Raw genomic sequence first — 18,077 nt, 5'->3', positions numbered from 1 at the left:
GGGAAAAAGGGCAACGGGGCTTTTCAGCCCAGGTTGGAAGGTTTGGAGACAAAGCCAGAGAGGCAAGATTACTTTGGTTTGGACATGTGCTGAGGAGGGATGCTGAGTATATTGGGAAAAAGATTCTAAGGATGAAGCTACCAGGTAACAGGAAAAGAGGAAGGCCTAAGATAAGGTTTATGGATGTGGTGGAGAGGACATGCAGGTGGTAGGTGTGGCAGAGCAAGATGCAGACGACAGGAAGAAATGGAAACAGATGATCTGCTGTGGCGACCCCTAACGGGAGCAGCCAAAAGAAGAAGAAGACTAGAGCAATAAAAATCCAGACAGAAGTAGAATGTAAGGAAACACCACTGTTGGTGGGTCTTGATGCAGAGAAAGCATTGAAAGTAAGCTGGAATTTTATAAGCAGAGATGCATTTCCTGACACATTAATAAGGATAATTAAAAGGATATACAAGACATTGTAGGCAGGTATCCTCTCTGATAGGTTGCGTCTTTAACAGAGAAACCATTTGGTTATGGCAGTTAAGGATATGTGGGAAGATACTAAAAAAAGATGATATAAAAATAAAGAGAAAATTGCCTATGGATACAGCTAAGATACGAGAAGTAAAAATGTTTTAGTCCTTTTAGATGTACACGTCAGGCATATTTTTATTAACCAGAGGAGAAGTTGTGGATAGTAATAGAGATGAAGGATTTTATTTGGGAGGAAAAGAGGGCAAGAGTCAAGTGGGATAAGCTGATCCTTCCAACAGAACAAGGAGGTTTAGGATTTGAAGGGACCAGTTTAGAACTACAGAGTTAAGGTTCTTATGCACAACACAAGCAGAAAGCTACAATTCAAGTGGAAAGGGATGATGATGATGATGAAGCGGGGGAGTAATTCAAGAAATAAGGAAAGAAAGGGATCCTGGACACAGATCCTTAAGGAGAATAATAGTCACACACAATATGATATTCATAAAGTAGCAGAGAGTATACCAAAATCTAAGCCAACATGGGAACGGAGAAAGCAGATTCTGCCAGTTGGGATGACTGCAATTAGGAGTATAAAGAAGAGACAAGAGGGAGCTGGAATTTACTGGAGGAAGCGGGCAAAGCATGATATTGGGAACAAATAATAAGAGAAGACAAGGTAACAGAATGGAAAGAGGTGAGGAAGACATTGGAATGACAGGCTAGTGACTGCCTTCCCTATCAGTGATTGATATCAGAATATAGATAAATAGACAAACAGAAAGGGAAAGGGAAATCCTACATGAAAGGCCTACACTGATTGAGTTCGTTATCTAGAACAGAAAAGGAATAATTAGTAGGGCATATGAAATATTGCACAATGACTACAGAAATAAATCAGAAGAGGTCAGTAAAGATTGGGATGAGATATTAATGGAAGTTTCTCCTATGTCACAGGTGATAATTCAATAAAGGTGTTTAAAAAACAGCAGTGAGTATGTAGGTACTCAAAACTTTAAAAAGGTAAGCAACATTACATTTATGGGATAAACTGTCTCAATGAAACTTTCTATCCCTGACCACTTGTCTATTTAGGCCCACTGCCTCAATATCCTACTGACCCGATTATTCAGCACATTCTACCAAAAGTAACATCCCACACAGGATCACATTTATCATGCGATTAATAGGAGAAATGACTTGATTACCATAATTTGCAACTTGTGAGGATTTTTTTCCACTACTGCTACTATTTCAGTGAGTTGTTCCTATTCTGCCATGTCCATATGTCAAACACACAACGCAACTGTGTCTTATTCCTCCACGCAATTTTTCAACATGGTCTCTTCACGCAGACTTGGCAAACATTCCTCCTCTCCTGCGACATGCGAGTTGGCCATTGGCTGCTCAGTTCTCACACTCAGTCAGCTCTTTCAGTTCCAGGTAGGTTTAACTGGACCCCTAGACCACCAATGTTGTACAATCTCTACACCAACAAACTGGGGCTGATTGCGTCACTCCAACATCTTTACCACTCGTGGAGGAGATGGGTTTACATTTCTGTAACATAATCATGACTATACCACTATCAAAATCCCCAACCCAAAAGACTGCCTCTTTAGCCTCATTAAAATTTCTTTCAAAATGTCTCCAAAGCACTAGATAGTGGGTACACAGTACATACAGTATATCTGGACCTGGTCAAGGCCTTTAATACTATTCCTGATGCAGGCATATAAACTTGTAAATCTGTATATAAATCCTTATGTTGTGCGGTGGGTAGTTAACTGGTTGACAGAGCCCATGTGGTTAGTTTCAAATTAGACATTTCTAAAAGAAAAATGTTACCAGTGGTGCAACAAAAAGCTCAAATGTTGGCTCTCTCCTACTTGGCATCTATTTCTCAGATCAAGCAAACGTCCCTGGCCTGTGTCTATCTAAATTTGCATTCAACTGTAAAATCGGAAATCGTTAGAACTTCCATTGACTCACAACTGTTCCAACATGGGCTTGCCCATGGTACATGGGCAATGGTCTTAAAGTAAATATGAAAAAAAATGTAGTATGGTTGACTTTAGTAAACAAAACATTCTCCCACATTGTAGAGGTGACGTACCAATGTAAACAGACACTGTTGTAAGAGATCAAGGCACTCTGCTGATAAGTCCTTAGCTTTGACCATCACATCTCTAGTCGTTAGGAAAGCCTTCTATATGGCTCATAAGTTTCCAAAGGCATTTCCTCTAGATCCAAAGTTGTCTTGATTACCCTTTAATCGTATTGTATCAGACCAATTATTGAACATAATGCCCCTTTTGGCATGTATTTGTCTAAATATATCACTCAGAGATTCTTAACTAAAAACGTCAGGAGCATCAAAAAATCTTAGTTATCAAGACATACTGGCAGCCCTGTCTTTCTAGACTCGGCTTCTTACAAACTCCTCTGTGGGGATCAGCCTCTCACCATACCAATCCTGTCTGCCCTTCTATTCATTCAGAGAACAAGTAGTTTCTCAGATACCAGATTAAGGGAAGTAAACCTTCATCATCAACATATAAGACATGTTGGCATGACAGATTCATATCTCAATGTATCCCGTGCCTCTGGAATAATCTTCCACTAACATAGCAGCACCCTTGCTGGTAACATTGGGGAAATGCTTGTCTTGGAGTTGTAATAGTTTGTTGGTGCATGATGTGGGTACAGTCTCTGGGTTGCTTTCTGACAGGATGTTGTTCCAGGACATATTTTTAGATCATTTAGTAATGATGAAATGCTGTTCTGTAATTTGGACCTGAAGGTGATTACAGGTAAACAGATACCCCAACCTAAATTGAAGAGAATGTAAAAGAGCAGTGGTAACTAAAGGAGGGTGGAATTATGTTAAGGTTATTAATCGTGCGAAGGGACTGCAAAAGTAAAAGTGGGTTAAGATGCTTAACATGTATACAGTTAAGACATCTGTTCAACAGTGAAACTGGCTTGCTGTTTGTTAATCAAGTTGAAGTTAGTAAAGCGATGACACTTAGCATGCTGATTGATTTACTTTCTTGTAAACTGATGTGCCACTGATCATGCTCACCTGACAATACCCAGCGCCACATTCTACAGCAGGGTGCTTTGCATTACTCGAGTGACGGAACTGTTCCTGCTTATATTTTTGGACTCTAAATAAACTGAGTATTTTGAGTTATTATGGCTATCCCACTCCATCTGCAAAATATCTTCACCACCTTGCTATATACCAAGGATGATCTACAATTATTTTTTTAATCACTCAAGGCCTCCAAACTTGCAGACTCTGCTTCTACTGTCTGTAAAACTTCTTGTTGCGACATCACTTAATAGCATACACGAGTCATTTGACAGAATCACAAAAGTGTCCAAACAGCTGAAAACTGTCATTTGGAGGCTTTGGTTGATAAAATAGTACATAGAAAGGTGCTTAAGACTACTTATAAAACTAGGAGTAGGTGCAACAAATACTTTAATTTACTGACATTTGTTTACAGGGAAAGTCCAAATGCATAACAGATACCCATTTTCAGCAGAGGCCCAGGGAGAAAAGCTCCAGAGAGTTAGATAAACAAAACAGCAGTAAAGATGAAATTAATACATACACACACTTACAATTCCACAGTATTATATACTGGACACAATAAAGTATGAGGAGACACCAGAAGTGTAATAAAAATGACAAATATGACACACACAATGTACAGTCTATTATGCTAAGAAATAAAAAAAATCATGAACATTGCCACATTATGCAATATATGGAGTTTACAATTTTTTTAAAGGCTTTATTGTATTATTATAAATGGCAATTGGTAGGGACAGTAAACTGGTTAGTGACTCTTTCTTGGAGGTTCAGCAATTTGTCATAGAAACATTTGCTTAAATGTAACTATCACCAAGACAGATGTAGATCTGCAGGAGAGAACATGTAAAAAGCATGTTAAGAATGTCAATGATTATAAAATGGATAACAAATTTACTTTGCAGAAAAACAGAAATATTTTGTTTGCATCAATTTGGATGAAAATTGACAGAAAGGGCGCTATTAAAGTAAGAGAAAAATTCAGTTGGAGATTCATCCTCATCGGATAATCTGACTACAGAGGGAAAGTCCATCATAATCAACAGGGATCTATAGTCTGACTCTGACTTGGGAGATTTATACCAAGCATCTAAGTGCAATAATTCTAATGTAGTAGTTCTCCTTTAAAGCCCAGTAACCCACCAGAACAACTAAGTTTCCAGAACATTAGAACTGCCAAATAAATGGCTGTATTAGTGAAATTAATATTTCAGTGATTAATATTTCGAGTTATCCTGTTAATGACTGTGATCACTGTTTGAACAAAGTTATAAAAGCTTTGAATAAATTTCAGGTTTCCAAATATCAAACTGCTAACGTTTTGAAATCATTCTGTAGAATACTGAACTTGATCATTTTGATTTAATTCATTTTAAATTCCCTCCAACAGGTTAGAGTGGGGTTATCTTTAAACGATTTGAAAGAAATTATTACATAAACTAAGGAATGATCGGTCACTTGTCATATAGGTTGATAAGGGAGGTGGGATGGCAGTACAGGACAAATTATGGGGAGGTACATGCACAGTTATCAAATAATTCTTTTTATTGCAAACTGCCATTTGATTCCACCACTCAAAGTTAAAGCAGAAATTGATGCATTTTTAACGACTGTGAACGATTCCACTTCATATCATCAAATCATCGAGACCAAATTGTCGAAAGATCAAATTGTCGAAAACTCATAACATTGAATCTCAAATCATTGAATACTATAAAGCAGCTAGAAATAGCATCCCAGGCACTGTTTACTACATTTATGCAGGGGGGCAAGCCCCCCTGCACCCCCCGTACATTAAATATACCAACTCCGTAGTTGCACTACAGTGGGGTAGGAAATTACCTTTTCCCCCCACTGTAGTGCGACCTTGGAGTTGGTATACTTAATGTATGGGGGGGGTGCAGGGTGGGTTGCCCCCCTACATAAACTTAGTAAAATCTCTGTGGGATGTTATTTCTAGCTGCTTTATAATTTTCAATGATTTGAGATTCAATGTTATGAGTTTTCGACGATTTGGTCTCGATGATTTGAAATTCGAGGATATGAAGTGGAACCCTGTGAACAATGTGAATTCATAATCCCTTAAAATGACTTAATAGTTTTGAACATAACCACAGATTTCTTACATCTTTCTTTAAGTCCATAAGGGTAGAAACAACCACCCTGGCCACCTAGAATGTCACTTATGGGATCCTGCCCACACAGATTACAGTTTGTAGAATATTCAAGCAGTTATTGTCTCTAATTCAGTCTGTGAATAAACATGCAAAGCACCTTACAAATTTAATACTGGATATTAACAGTGATTGGGAATGTTATCTTTGTGCTCTTGGTGGGTATTCAAAATCACAGTTATGGTACAAGGGCTTCATTGGTGAGCTCTACAAGTGGTACAGTGATAAGTAATTCAGACACAAGAATGAGTCACACTTGGCAAAAGCTAATTAGCGATTCTTTTGCATTTCTCTGAATTAAACACTTAAAGCAGCTGAAACAATGCATCATGTTTCCTCAGTGCAGGTCCCTACAGACACACACAAAGCCCCAGAGAGTCTCAGTCATGTCCCCAAGTGTGCACCCCCCCACACACAAAACCTTCACACTCGGTCTTCACTGTTATGCATAAATTAGATCAGTACAGCTTATCTTTGAATTGCTCTAGTATGCTATTCTGATCAGTATGCTTTGGGGCAGAGCATGGCCAGAACTTTCATAGTACTACAACACTACTGCAGTTTTGCTCTCTCATAACACATTGTACAGTCTTGCCTGAATTGGGATTGTGCAATATGCTGTGAGTTTCTGAATACCCCCTTGATGCTAGTTCTCTCTGTACAGTCACTCTGCATGACAGCAGTTACAGGCCTTTCTGGTTAAAGCTGTCCATGTTTTACATCTTAAGACTTCCTTACAGTTAGCTGTTTGAAAGTTAGGAGTACAGCAGTGGTTGCAGTCTTTGCTCCGATGCATGCAGATTTATTTACTTGAGGCCCCATTCATTTATGATAGCAACAATTATTTTTGAGTAGAACAGACATCTGACACAGATACCCGGACATCTGGTTAATTTGGAAGTGTAAATAGTCTGTTCTGCCATAATTTATAGATCATTTCAACTCAAATTTTATTGACATTATCTTTAAATGTTAGACTGGAATTAGTCACAACTGATTTTCTTGATGTGATAAGCTGTTACATGACTGTCACTACTACAAATTATAGGAAACCATTCTTAAAACAAGTAAATTAATGCATTCCTGATAGCTGTCATCCCAAACATATGCTACAAAAACATTAAATTCAAACTTCTGATAGCTAGAAGAGTATGGGTTTAGAAAAAAAAGGGGAGGGAGAGAATATTTTGTTCTGGTTCATTCATAGGGAAGCAAAGGCAATGGTCCAGTTACTTTAAAAGGGAATATAATCAGGATTCCAGTTACCAGTACAAACTAATGTAGCCAGTAAAACCTGTGGAACATGTTTTAGTTGCAAGTTCATTTAAGAACTTCGCAACTATGAAATTCTTTTAGGTATTTCAATATCAGGATGCTGGTCACATGCGCTACCTCATGGGTAACATATCTGGCACAATACACATGTGGATCTTTTCATACAGGGCATACACTTTCCATACTTAAGGAAAGGGCTTCATCACACTTAATACTAATCTCCCATCAAAATGACGTCTTTAAATTTACTGAAGTCAGTGTGGCAGCTAGTCCTCTTTCATCAAATACATGTTTGTCTAAGCTTTTATGTAATAAAGAGAAGACATGGACTGTTAATACAGGGGCCAAATGTATATTAGTTCAATAACTATATTAGTATGGATATGATTGCTATTAAGAGATATTAGATGAAAAATTGCTAGTTAGTTAAATTAATATAAGCTTGTTTTGTATTTGATATATGCAAACAAGTACTCTCTATTTACATAAGAACACAGATTTTCTATTCTTCTATAATACACATCAATATTTATGGTTTTCTGCTCTCTTCTTTGCGAATGCTGGCTGTTACTGTGAAACCAAGACTAACACCAGGCTACATGGAACAGTTAAAAATGTAATGTATTTTTTTTCCTTTCTTTTCTCTCATTCATTTGCAACCTATGTGTTGTTCTCATAGCTTAGGAAACTGTGCTGTTTGTCCTTCTGTCGAAATGAACAGGGAATCTTTGCAGTGTGCTGGGTCTCCTGATTTGTCATTTCCTTTTACTAATAAACAAAGAAGAAAGGCCACAGACGTTTTGACATGTAATTACTGATGGACTTAATGACTACATATCACTAAGAAATTAGGGTGAAGTCAAAGAGCCCTATCTGATTAAGTGAGTTGCTCATAATCCCATAATTAGGTAAATGGAGGTTGAGGAATCAAATCCTTAACCAGAGAAAGTAGGTTATTAACAGCTGCTGTCCACCTAAGCTCAAGCCTACATAGATTCATAGGTACATACTAGGCTAATGGCTACCAGGGTCTTTATAAGCCTAGCCATGTAATCCAATTGAATTGTGTCCCTACGTACCATGGGTGTTTATTAGGATGACGTATGTTAGTTAGGAAGTTTCTAAAGGTTATGTGGAGGAGCGGTACGTTAGAGGCATGCACACAGTAATGCCCAAAATATCAGACACAAAGGGACCAGACCTGGGGCAAATTTCCGATTTCCCATTCAGTGGTCAAAGTTATGCTTAGATAGGGTTACAGACAGACTCTGCTTAAAATGGATGGAGAACCTGTTCCAGAGCCTTGGGATCCTCTGTGACACATACTTGTCCCACCATGTCTTATGTCACAACCAAAATTTAAATCCTTAGATCTAGTGGTTCTGATGCTGTTTGTTTTGCGGATGTGCAAAAGGTCAATCAGAGCTGCCTCCAAAGATGCCTTGTATGCCAGGGATAGATCACCTATCAGTAACCTGTAGGAGATAGAGTATACAGACAGAGCTTTAAGACAATCCTTATATAATTATGCAGTTTATACCCTGGTTTTTCCTGAAAAGGAGCCTTTGTGGGCATTCCAAATGCCTGGTTAGGTACATGCCAAAAATGGCATTACGTTCAATGATGTGTCTGATAAGGGACGAATAAAGTGGCACTATGACTTCCCTGAACCTGGATGCCATGCCCTTCCTTATAATCTGGGCAAAATAATGATTTTCTTACTACCTTGGCCACATGCTGGTCAAAGGCCAGATTACTCTCTAGTTATGCTCCTACATCCTCGACTACCGTGTCAACTCTTAGGGTTGTCATCAATGGAGTAATCAGCCTGCATGGCAGTTTTCCCAAAAAGCAATATAATGAATTTCTTGACATTGAGTTTTAATGCATGACTTTGACACCAGTCTGTGTTAAACCCTCTTGTAAGAAGTCTCTGTCATGAGGGGGGAATCTATGATAGCTCTCAGTCTGCAGTCATCTGTGAACTTGGTTAGCCAAATGGCACTGACATTAGCTTTTACATCCAAGACATAGGTGCCAAATCAGGGCTCCGTGATGGGACTACTCGTATTTGGCATCTACTTCTCAGAGGTAAAAAATAATGTCAGGGGCCTTTGGCTGACCAAGTTCACAGATGACTGCAAATTGGGAGCCATCATAGACTTTCCCCATGACACAAACATATCACAAGAGGATCTAATGCAGACAAATTATCGGTGCCAAAGTCACAAACATCCCTTAAAATCACTTTAGGGTACCAAAGGTTGTCAGATACATTTGGGAAGCATGGCTAGGCTTAAAAAGGCCCCTGTGGTTGTTAGCCTAGTATACACCTATGAACCTCTATATGTAATTGTACATGGATATACATATATGAATGGCTGTATGTCAAATGCACTAAAGTTTGACTACAAGGTAAATTAACATTAATGATCAAAACTCAACTTATTAAAAAAAAATTAATCAAAAAAATGAACCAGCTTTCTTTTCCAGTCAATGAAAAATGCAGACACACTTGTCGTAGCAGTAGTAGTAGAAATATTCCAGAATGAGTTTTTGCAAAGTAAGGTGCTCTCCCTGACACCACATTACTAATATGTGCTAACCCTAACCTTTTCTCTAACCTTATAGCCAACACCATACCTTAGAAAATACTTTTCAAAACGCCACCACTACACAAGACACTCAGGCACACCTAACATATATTAGCACAATACTGAATCTATCCCCTACCTTGCCTTACTTTAGTTTTAAACCTCAAGTCACTTATGTTCACTCATGACCACAAACACAGATGGATCTAAAAAATCTTTTATCAAAATACACCTGTTTTGATATCTCCTCCACACACAAAAAAAACATGTATGATCATATTTCCAACCACTTCAAGCACTCGCTTTCTGTTCATAAGCATACATATAAACACAAACACATTATACACAGATATACATACAGCTAGACAAACAAGCACACACATACCCGCAGCAGTGAATAAACTCTACACAAATATCCCTCATAACAAATTATATGAGGTGTAAAATTTACTCAACAGTTATTGCTTAAAATAAATAATTATGATTTTTCTGGCCCTCCTATATGACACCTGAAGGTCTCTGCCACATTTGCAATGGTATTAGTAAAAAGAGAGGCACCTGCATCTGAAATTGGCCTAATAACAGAACTGTTGGACATAATTTTGTCCAACAATTTCTTTCTGTTCAACGGCCAGTTTTATTTACAGAACAGTGGGGTGGCAATGGAGGCAGTTTTGCTAACTTAGTAATTGCCTTTTGGGAGGACCAATCTGTGCAGAACACCATAAATAGATTTAAGGGTGAGATTCATTACTCTACCGGATTTTTGGACGATATTTTTTTTTTTATCTTTAAGGGAGAAGAAAGTACGTTTAAGGAATTTATGATATACTGCAACAACACGACGGATTTTCTGGTATTCACCCACGTATTTCATACTGAAAGAATAGCTTTTTTGATGTAGAATTAAGGAAGGATACCGCCAACAAACAGTATTCAGCCAAAATACATTGGAAGGGCACTTACTGTAACTCCTTCCTCCATTACAGTAGTGCCCACCCCCAACATCAAAAAAGGTCCGTAGTAAAGGGACAACTGGTGAGGGCCGCAAGAATGTGTACTACTGCCATTGACTTTGAGAAGGAGTGTAGATTGTTATTGCAAATGTTCACAAACAGACGATACACTGTAGACATGTTGAGCAACCAATTTGTGGAAGTTCAAAATAAAAGGACAAATGGCCATTTTAAAGCCATTTTAGACAACAGCAATCAGGGGATTAGTATTGATGATAGGGTACCTGTTTGGAGGTGAAAGTAACCTAAGGGTCGATTATAGGTATGCCTTCATTACTACATTTAGTTCAGATGGTGAAAACAGACAGATTTTGCAAAAGAACTGGAATATTTTCCAACTAGACAAAGAATTTATTAAATTTGGACCTGCACCAAATGTAGTTTACAAGAGGAGGATTAACTTGAAAAACCTCTTGGAACTGCCACCCCCAAAGATGATACGTATTCCAGGTATGTACAAATGCAAAGCCTGCTCTTATTGCAGGTTTATGCAAACAGGTAGCCGATTTAACATCCTGGATGAAAACTTTGCTTGTAAGGGCAGATTTAATTGCAATTCCACTATGGTTGTTTACCTCGCTTCCTGACAGTCTTGTACGGGTTTTTACATCGGCAAGACTGAGCGTAAACTAAGGGAGAGAGTATACAAGCATATTTACCACATTAGGGAAGCCAAAACAGACAACAGCGTATGAAACTCACTCCTTCTTTGCTGCATAGTCTATGCACGCTGGAATAGTCATCAAAACAAAAACCCACATAGCATAATATCTGTCTGTCCTTACTGAATCTGAGCAGTCAGCAAAACAAAATGTCTCTGACCCTAATACCCAACAATACCTTTGCTCCACAGTCACACCTGGTACTTTCAGAGTTCACAAACTTTTTATGTACTTCTCCACGGCCCTGTCTGAGCTTTCCTTCCCTCTCATCACAGCTAAAATGTTTAATAATTTACATACATGGATATTTCTGGCTTAAGCCCTAGGGAACATGTATGATGATTGCGAGAATGCATGGTCTTTCAATGACTTTGCAAAACAGTGAACCCAATTACAATTGGGAAACAGATCCTTAAGTACCAACAGGACCAAAGCATCAAAAGTAACCCAGCTCAGCATGTCCTGGGCACATTGCGGCAAAGTGACCCAAGGTAAAAAGAAGAAAACCACTAAAAAAAAAAAAAAAAAAAAAAAAAAAGCACAAGACCACTTCCTACAGCTAAAGTGAAGGCTGCAGCCCAAGACTGGCTAAATTAAGACACATTTCATTCTCCAACGCGACAAGGAAAGTGCAGAAGGTAAGCCCTGTCCTGGCAGCAGAGAAGAAGGAAGGGTACTTCAACCAGGCATTCTAGCTATCACGTTATTTATGTTATTGAGAAATGAGTCAATACCATAACTAACGTGATTAGAACGCCTCGTTGTGATAATACGCAACTACCAAAAAGTCTTGCCTGTTACTGTGTGAAGTCTGCATGTCCTCCCTGCGGTTGAGTGGCGTTTGAAAGACATGCGTGAATAAGCATGCCTTCATTGAAGGTTGGGCGTCGGGCTGGCACCGTAAAAATAGACTGCCAATCATTAGCAGACCGGAGTTCTGCTGTGGCGACCCCTAACCGGGAAAAGCCGAAAGAACAAGAACAACAACAACTTTTAACAGATTCTGAAGAAGTTCGTAAGGACGAAACCTAGGTCAATAAAGAAGATATTATTGCAGAATTTGTGTGGCGTTTATCGTTTTGTTGGTTGGAAAACAAGTATCTTTTTTCTCAGATTTGCATTTGTTTCATCTCCTTATTGGCATCGACTACACCTTGCTTCAATTCCAACTTTTAACAGTTCAACCTATTCCTGGGTGCATCTGTATTGATTATTTTTGAGCGACTATTAGAGCACCATAAAAACATGAAACTTGTCTCCCTGTATTTCAATTACAGACCACATTATAAAAGTACAATACTATTATGAACTAGCTACAAAATCCAGCTAAAGAACACAGACTAAGTAATTTATGCATTTACCACCAAGTTGTGGAACCTGGATGTCTTACGAGTTAACATGGATCAAATTTTGCTCATAATGTCCAACAGAAAAACAAACATCCCTTTAATAATCTTCTTTGGGCATAGTTGCTGTCCCAGGATACCTCACAGGTGTCACAAATATGAGGCATGTCACCAACAACAGCTAGCAAGCCAAATCACAGCAAGCTGCCATTTGTCTGAGGCAGGTCAGCTCGGACTCAGGTTTCAGTGGGGGGTCAGGTAGGGCCAGGATAGGTAAGAGGGTAAGGTGGGATGGGCTGGCTAGAGGAAGGACTGAAAAGGCTGGGAACAAGCGCATTCCTATTTATATAAAAAAAAAACCCTACATAGGCTAACGTGCATGTTTTTTTGTTTTCACTGATTAGATGGATCCTCAAATGCAAACACAAATGCAGACCTTGTTGAGCATAAAAGGGAGATCATGGTGGGAGGATCTGTTTCACCAGATAGTAGGGTCAGGGCAGGTGCCTCAAGCAGTTAACGTTTAACCTGCCCCCTGACCCCCAAGTAGGACCCAGCTCAGGATCCCAAATGTTAGTCGGAGGTAACGGGAAAGAGGATGGTCAGGACAGGAATGCTGGAAATGCTCAGAAGCATAAGGATAAGAAGAAGCACTGCAAAAAGCGCAAGAGGGAAGGTAAGAATATGCCTATTATGGATCAGAAGTGTTTGCAGTGGTTACAAAGCCAAGGTATATTAGATGAGGAATTAATGTACTATGAATCTTTGCCTGGAGAACACTGCAAGGTTAATCAAATGAGTTCACAGTGTCAAGATACTGTGAGGGACATGGTTGGGCTTGACAACATGCAGACAGCAGAGGACTCTGAGTCAGCCATAACAGTGGGGGGGGGCTCCATGGCTGGAGTTGGGTGTCCCCAAACTAACAATGCACTTTTAGACCAAATGGGAGCCTTGTTAGCACAACTCAAAGGTAAACAGGATGATAAAAAAGTAATGTGACAAGGGGACAATGGCCAGACTGTACTGGAAGGGGGGAGGGGAGACTCGGAGCTAGTTAAGTACTGTGGTGCAGTTACGTTAGACTTGCCACTAGGATTTCATTTAAGTGAAAAAGTGAAACAGCAGATTGCAAGTGGGGAATACGTGGATATATTTTCATTGTTGAACAGGGAGGATGAAGAAAAGGAAAGAGATAAAGATGGCAGGGTTGAATGTTCAGTAGCCAAAAAAAGGAGGTTACAAGTAAGAACATGGGAAAACTGGGCGATTGGTTACTCTATTTATGCTCAAATTTTAGGTGATAGATGTCAAAGCAAAAGACATGTGGACGCACTTTAATAGGGTAACCACGATGCGCTTTGCTCAAGGGGGCCACAGATGGTTGAGGTATAATGAGGACTACAAAAGGATGAGGCAGTCATACCCAGAGAGGTCTTGGGCATGGATGGATTTGGGGCTTTTGTGCTGGCTAGATACAAGCGGAGATGCAGCAACAACAAATTGTGGTTTTCCGGTTAATCAAAATGGGTATAACACTTATAAGTTTGGTTTAACAGCAGACAACCAATGGGACAGAACAGACGGGGGTGCTGGGAAGTGTTGTCAGTACAACTTCGGTCAGTGTCGACATCAACTTCAGTGTAGATTTAGGCATCAATGCATGGCTTGTGGTAAGGTAAACCACCCAGCCAAGGCTAGTTTTCGTCTCTCAAGCCCCCAGAACAAAAGTTTTTACTCAACCACCACCTTTAAAGGGTACGCAGTTCCATCTCCCAACGCCGGTAAAAGGGGATATTTTAAGGGAATGGCTCAAAGCGTATCCAGAAAGAGAAGCAGCAGCATTACTAGAAGAGGGGTTCACCAAAGGCTTCAGGATACCAGCAAAAGGCAGGAAGCAAGGGGCTTGGGTCAAGAACTTGAAGTCAGCAGAAGAGCATCCGGACATAGTTAGAGCAAAGATAAATAAAGAATTGGAAGCGGGCAGGCCCATTTCCATGCCCACCAAGAAGAGCATTTAAGGTTTCTCCTATTGGTGTAGTACCCAAAAAGAAGCCAGGTGAATTTCGGCTCATTCACCACTTATCCTATCTGCAGAGGAATTCGGTAAATGATTACATAAATGGGATAGGGACATCAATGCATTATGCTTCCTTTGATGAAGCAGTTAAGAAAGTCAAGGTGAAGGGAAGAGGGGCCCTTATGGCAAAAGCTGACAGAGTCTGCTTTCAGACTTTTACCCATTGCTTCTAAAGACCAAGAGTGGTTAGTTTTGGCATTTGAAGGCCAATATTACATGGATAAATGCAGGCCTATGGGTTGTTCAATAGCATGTGCCACTTTTGAGAAATTCAGTTCCTTCTTACACTGGTTGGTGGCTCAGCGGGTAGGGAAAGACAGAGTTGTTCATTATTTGGATGACTTTCTATTCATTGGAAAGGAGGACATAGAGGAATGTCAACAAGCATTGGATACATTTCAACAGATTTGCAAGGAGTTAAGGGTGCCGCTAGCAATGGATAAAACAGAGGGCCCGACGAACAGATAGGCTTTCCTGGGTATAGAGATTGATAGCTTGAATGGTCAGTGCAGGCTTCCTATTGACAAAGTGCAGAAATTACAGCTACTCAAGTCGAGTGCTAATACAGAATAAGATAACCCTTAAACAGTTACAAGAATTAGTAGGGTTAATGAATTTTGCATACAAAGTGATTCCTGTAGGGCGCTCATTTATGAGGCGCTTAGCTGCTAAGGGGTCAGGGTGCACAAAGCCACACCACTGGATTAGGATCACACAAGGTATGAAGGAGGATCTAGGTGTGTGGTGGTTTCTTATCAGACTACAATGGGATAGCAATTTGGCAGGAGAGAGACCATCTACCTCCTGCTCGGTTGTTTACAGATGCAGCGGGGGGGAATTGGCTTTGGGGGTTATTTTCAAGATCACTGGTTCAGCATGTCCTGGCCGACTCGAGTGAAAAACAGGGTAGACATTTCAATCGCAGATATGGAATTCTTCCCAGTAGTGGTGGCATTGGAAATTTGGGGACCGGATATCGACAGTGCTGTCTGTTGTCCTGTTGGTTTAGGGGAATGCTATGAAAGAAATAAATGGCCTCCCTGATATTCCTGCCTTGCGCACATTTCATAATAATTGGCTTCTATTAGAGAAAAAGTAATTGACAATGATTGGCAATAAACACATGGCTGCGGCCATTTAATCCATCTGAAGTTGTATTATTATTTACCTGCTTGGTTACCTTGATTTGCTAGACATGGAATTTGAGGCATATGTTCATAAGGATGCAATGGAATGAGAATGTGCTGAGCTGGTTCTATAGATATATATATATATATATATATATATATATATATATATATATATATATATATCTCAATACTTGATTTAAATCATTAATGGAAATATGAACAATGTGTTGGAATTGCAGAGCTGAACAATGTGACAAATGCTTAAATAACATGTATGGTTATTCCGTAAGCATCTATGGTAAGAGATCTGTAAGTAGGTATGAATTTAGTTTTGTAAAAAAGACAGGTAGAGCTGTACCAATCTCAGACAATTTCAGGTTTTAAGAGCGGTATTTATTCACGGAAAAGACAACATTCTAAAACAGGCACGGTTAATTCCAATTTAAAAGACAAATTCTTTACCATTTATGCTACATCGTAAGCATCAGTGTACTGTTCATTCCATATTGCTTTTCACTATGGCCCTATATCACAGTCTACCAACACTTTTGTCACGGACTTGGGATAACAGGTAGAGAGGATCTATGTCCCGCCCTCTCTGCATACCTTACAGATTTCATACCGTTAAATAACAACATACAATAAATAGCTGTTTCATTTAGGCAATTTAAATATACTTCACAAGCTCTGCACTAACTGACGTGGCTCTAGACTTGTACACCTGAGCTGCAGTCCCATATGGCACTGAATAAGCGTTGTGTATGCATATGACACTCCTGCCTTTTGTTTTTTCATTCTGCAATGCATGTGCTGAAACTGCTGTACCTCACCACATGATGCCTGGTTAAGTAAGTGGTATGTAGGTTTTATCTAGCACAAAGGCGAAATGAAAATATGTGCATGCATTTTCGATTTCTCTCTTAACTGTTTATTTCTCGCTGCCCCTACCAGTTTCCCTGGCAGGATACCTATCTAACCATAGCGCATCTCTTTCTTTCCGTCCCTCCCTCCATCCGTGTACACTACCGGGTTATTGTAGACGTGTGTCTGCATTCATTACCTGAGTGCCACTACCGCTGCTACTGGCATCAAGCCAGGCAGGATTCCCGTAATAATGCCACCCAGGTCCAGTGCCTCGTTGATCTGAATGCACTCCCCAATTTGGGCCACTTCCTCCAGATCCGACTACTCCACTACCATGCACCTCTCCACTGAGGTATCCGTTGCTGGCCATGCTGTCTCCACCACAGCAGGGCACACAACAAAAATATGATTTCGTCAAAGGCAACACTCTTGGTCACTGGATTCAAGTTTTGATTCCCGATATTTTCACCTCAGAACCCGATTTTGCTGCTATCACTACCCGAAATTCTGCACATTACTTCAACAAGCAGTATTTCCAAGGTCCCTCTCCAAACGACCGGTTCGGACAAAATACTAATGACGTCATGGAGCGGAACTTGACTTGTGGCCTTGCCGAATCTTAGAATTGGGAAGATCCGCCTATGCTCATAGCCCAATCAGAAGAGCGGCAGTAAAGGGCAATCCCACCTAAATATTACATACTTTAGACCGGAAGCCAGCCCTTCGTTGATTAAAGAACGGGTATTATATGAGCTAGGATGTGTTAAGAGTCATTATATTTGCTAAGTATTTAAAAAGCATACGTAAGGTTTTTCCTCGTAGCTGGAGTTATCGCGGTTACTAACTGTCGACATTTAGAAAATGATAGTAAGCATATCGAGCGATCACTTTTTTTCTTTCTACAAATATGTATGTATGCAGCGTCATCTGTGTATTCTTGTGATGGAATTGGGTGGAGTAATTAAATAACATGTTTTAAAGTTGAGAACATATTTCTCAATCTTCTGTCTTCAAAATGAGGAACACTACCTTGTAATGTAGAAGAAGTGGACAATACGTGGAACACGTACAGTACTATTCTAACAGTTTACTACATCTTCAGCAAGGAAGCTAGCTCACGTGATTATTAAAATGTTATATTTTACTTCTGGAGTAATTCGTTTAATTAAATAATATGATACAGTTCTATTTACCATGGATATAATTAAAAAAAATGCTAACACTTGTGTTATTGCTGCGAACTTGTGTACGTTTTAAACGTGTACTGCCTCAATTTTAGGGTTTCTGGGATGACTGTGATTTACATTGTTTCGTGCCGAATTCCCAATGAATATTCGTACAGCCAGTGAATACATCAACATAAATATTCAT

At 39.6% G+C, this 18,077-nt stretch overlaps 1 protein-coding gene across 3 annotated transcripts in view; it reads right to left on the bottom strand.

Moving 5' to 3' along the window:
• The window catches only part of BAG4 (BAG cochaperone 4), a 262,206-nt gene extending 244,888 nt beyond the window's left edge, over window positions 1-17,318 (bottom strand). For all 3 annotated transcript variants that reach the window (XM_044084312.1, XM_044084310.1, XM_044084311.1), the window contains exon 1: window positions 16,903-17,318. In XM_044084312.1, the coding sequence (XP_043940247.1) occupies window positions 16,903-17,076 (174 nt within the window). In that variant the 5' untranslated portion in view covers window positions 17,077-17,318. The remainder of the gene's footprint in view (window positions 1-16,902) is intronic.
• Between the last annotated feature and the right edge of the window lie 759 nt (window positions 17,319-18,077).

Source organism: Protopterus annectens, chromosome 9.part0 (genome assembly GCF_019279795.1).
Source record: "Protopterus annectens isolate FY-2018-M chromosome 9.part0, PAN1.0, whole genome shotgun sequence".
In the NCBI taxonomy this organism is placed as follows: Eukaryota; Metazoa; Chordata; order Ceratodontiformes; family Protopteridae; genus Protopterus; species Protopterus annectens.
The sequence above is the reverse complement of the archived record's forward strand: the minus strand, read 5'-3'. Positions and strand labels throughout refer to the sequence as shown.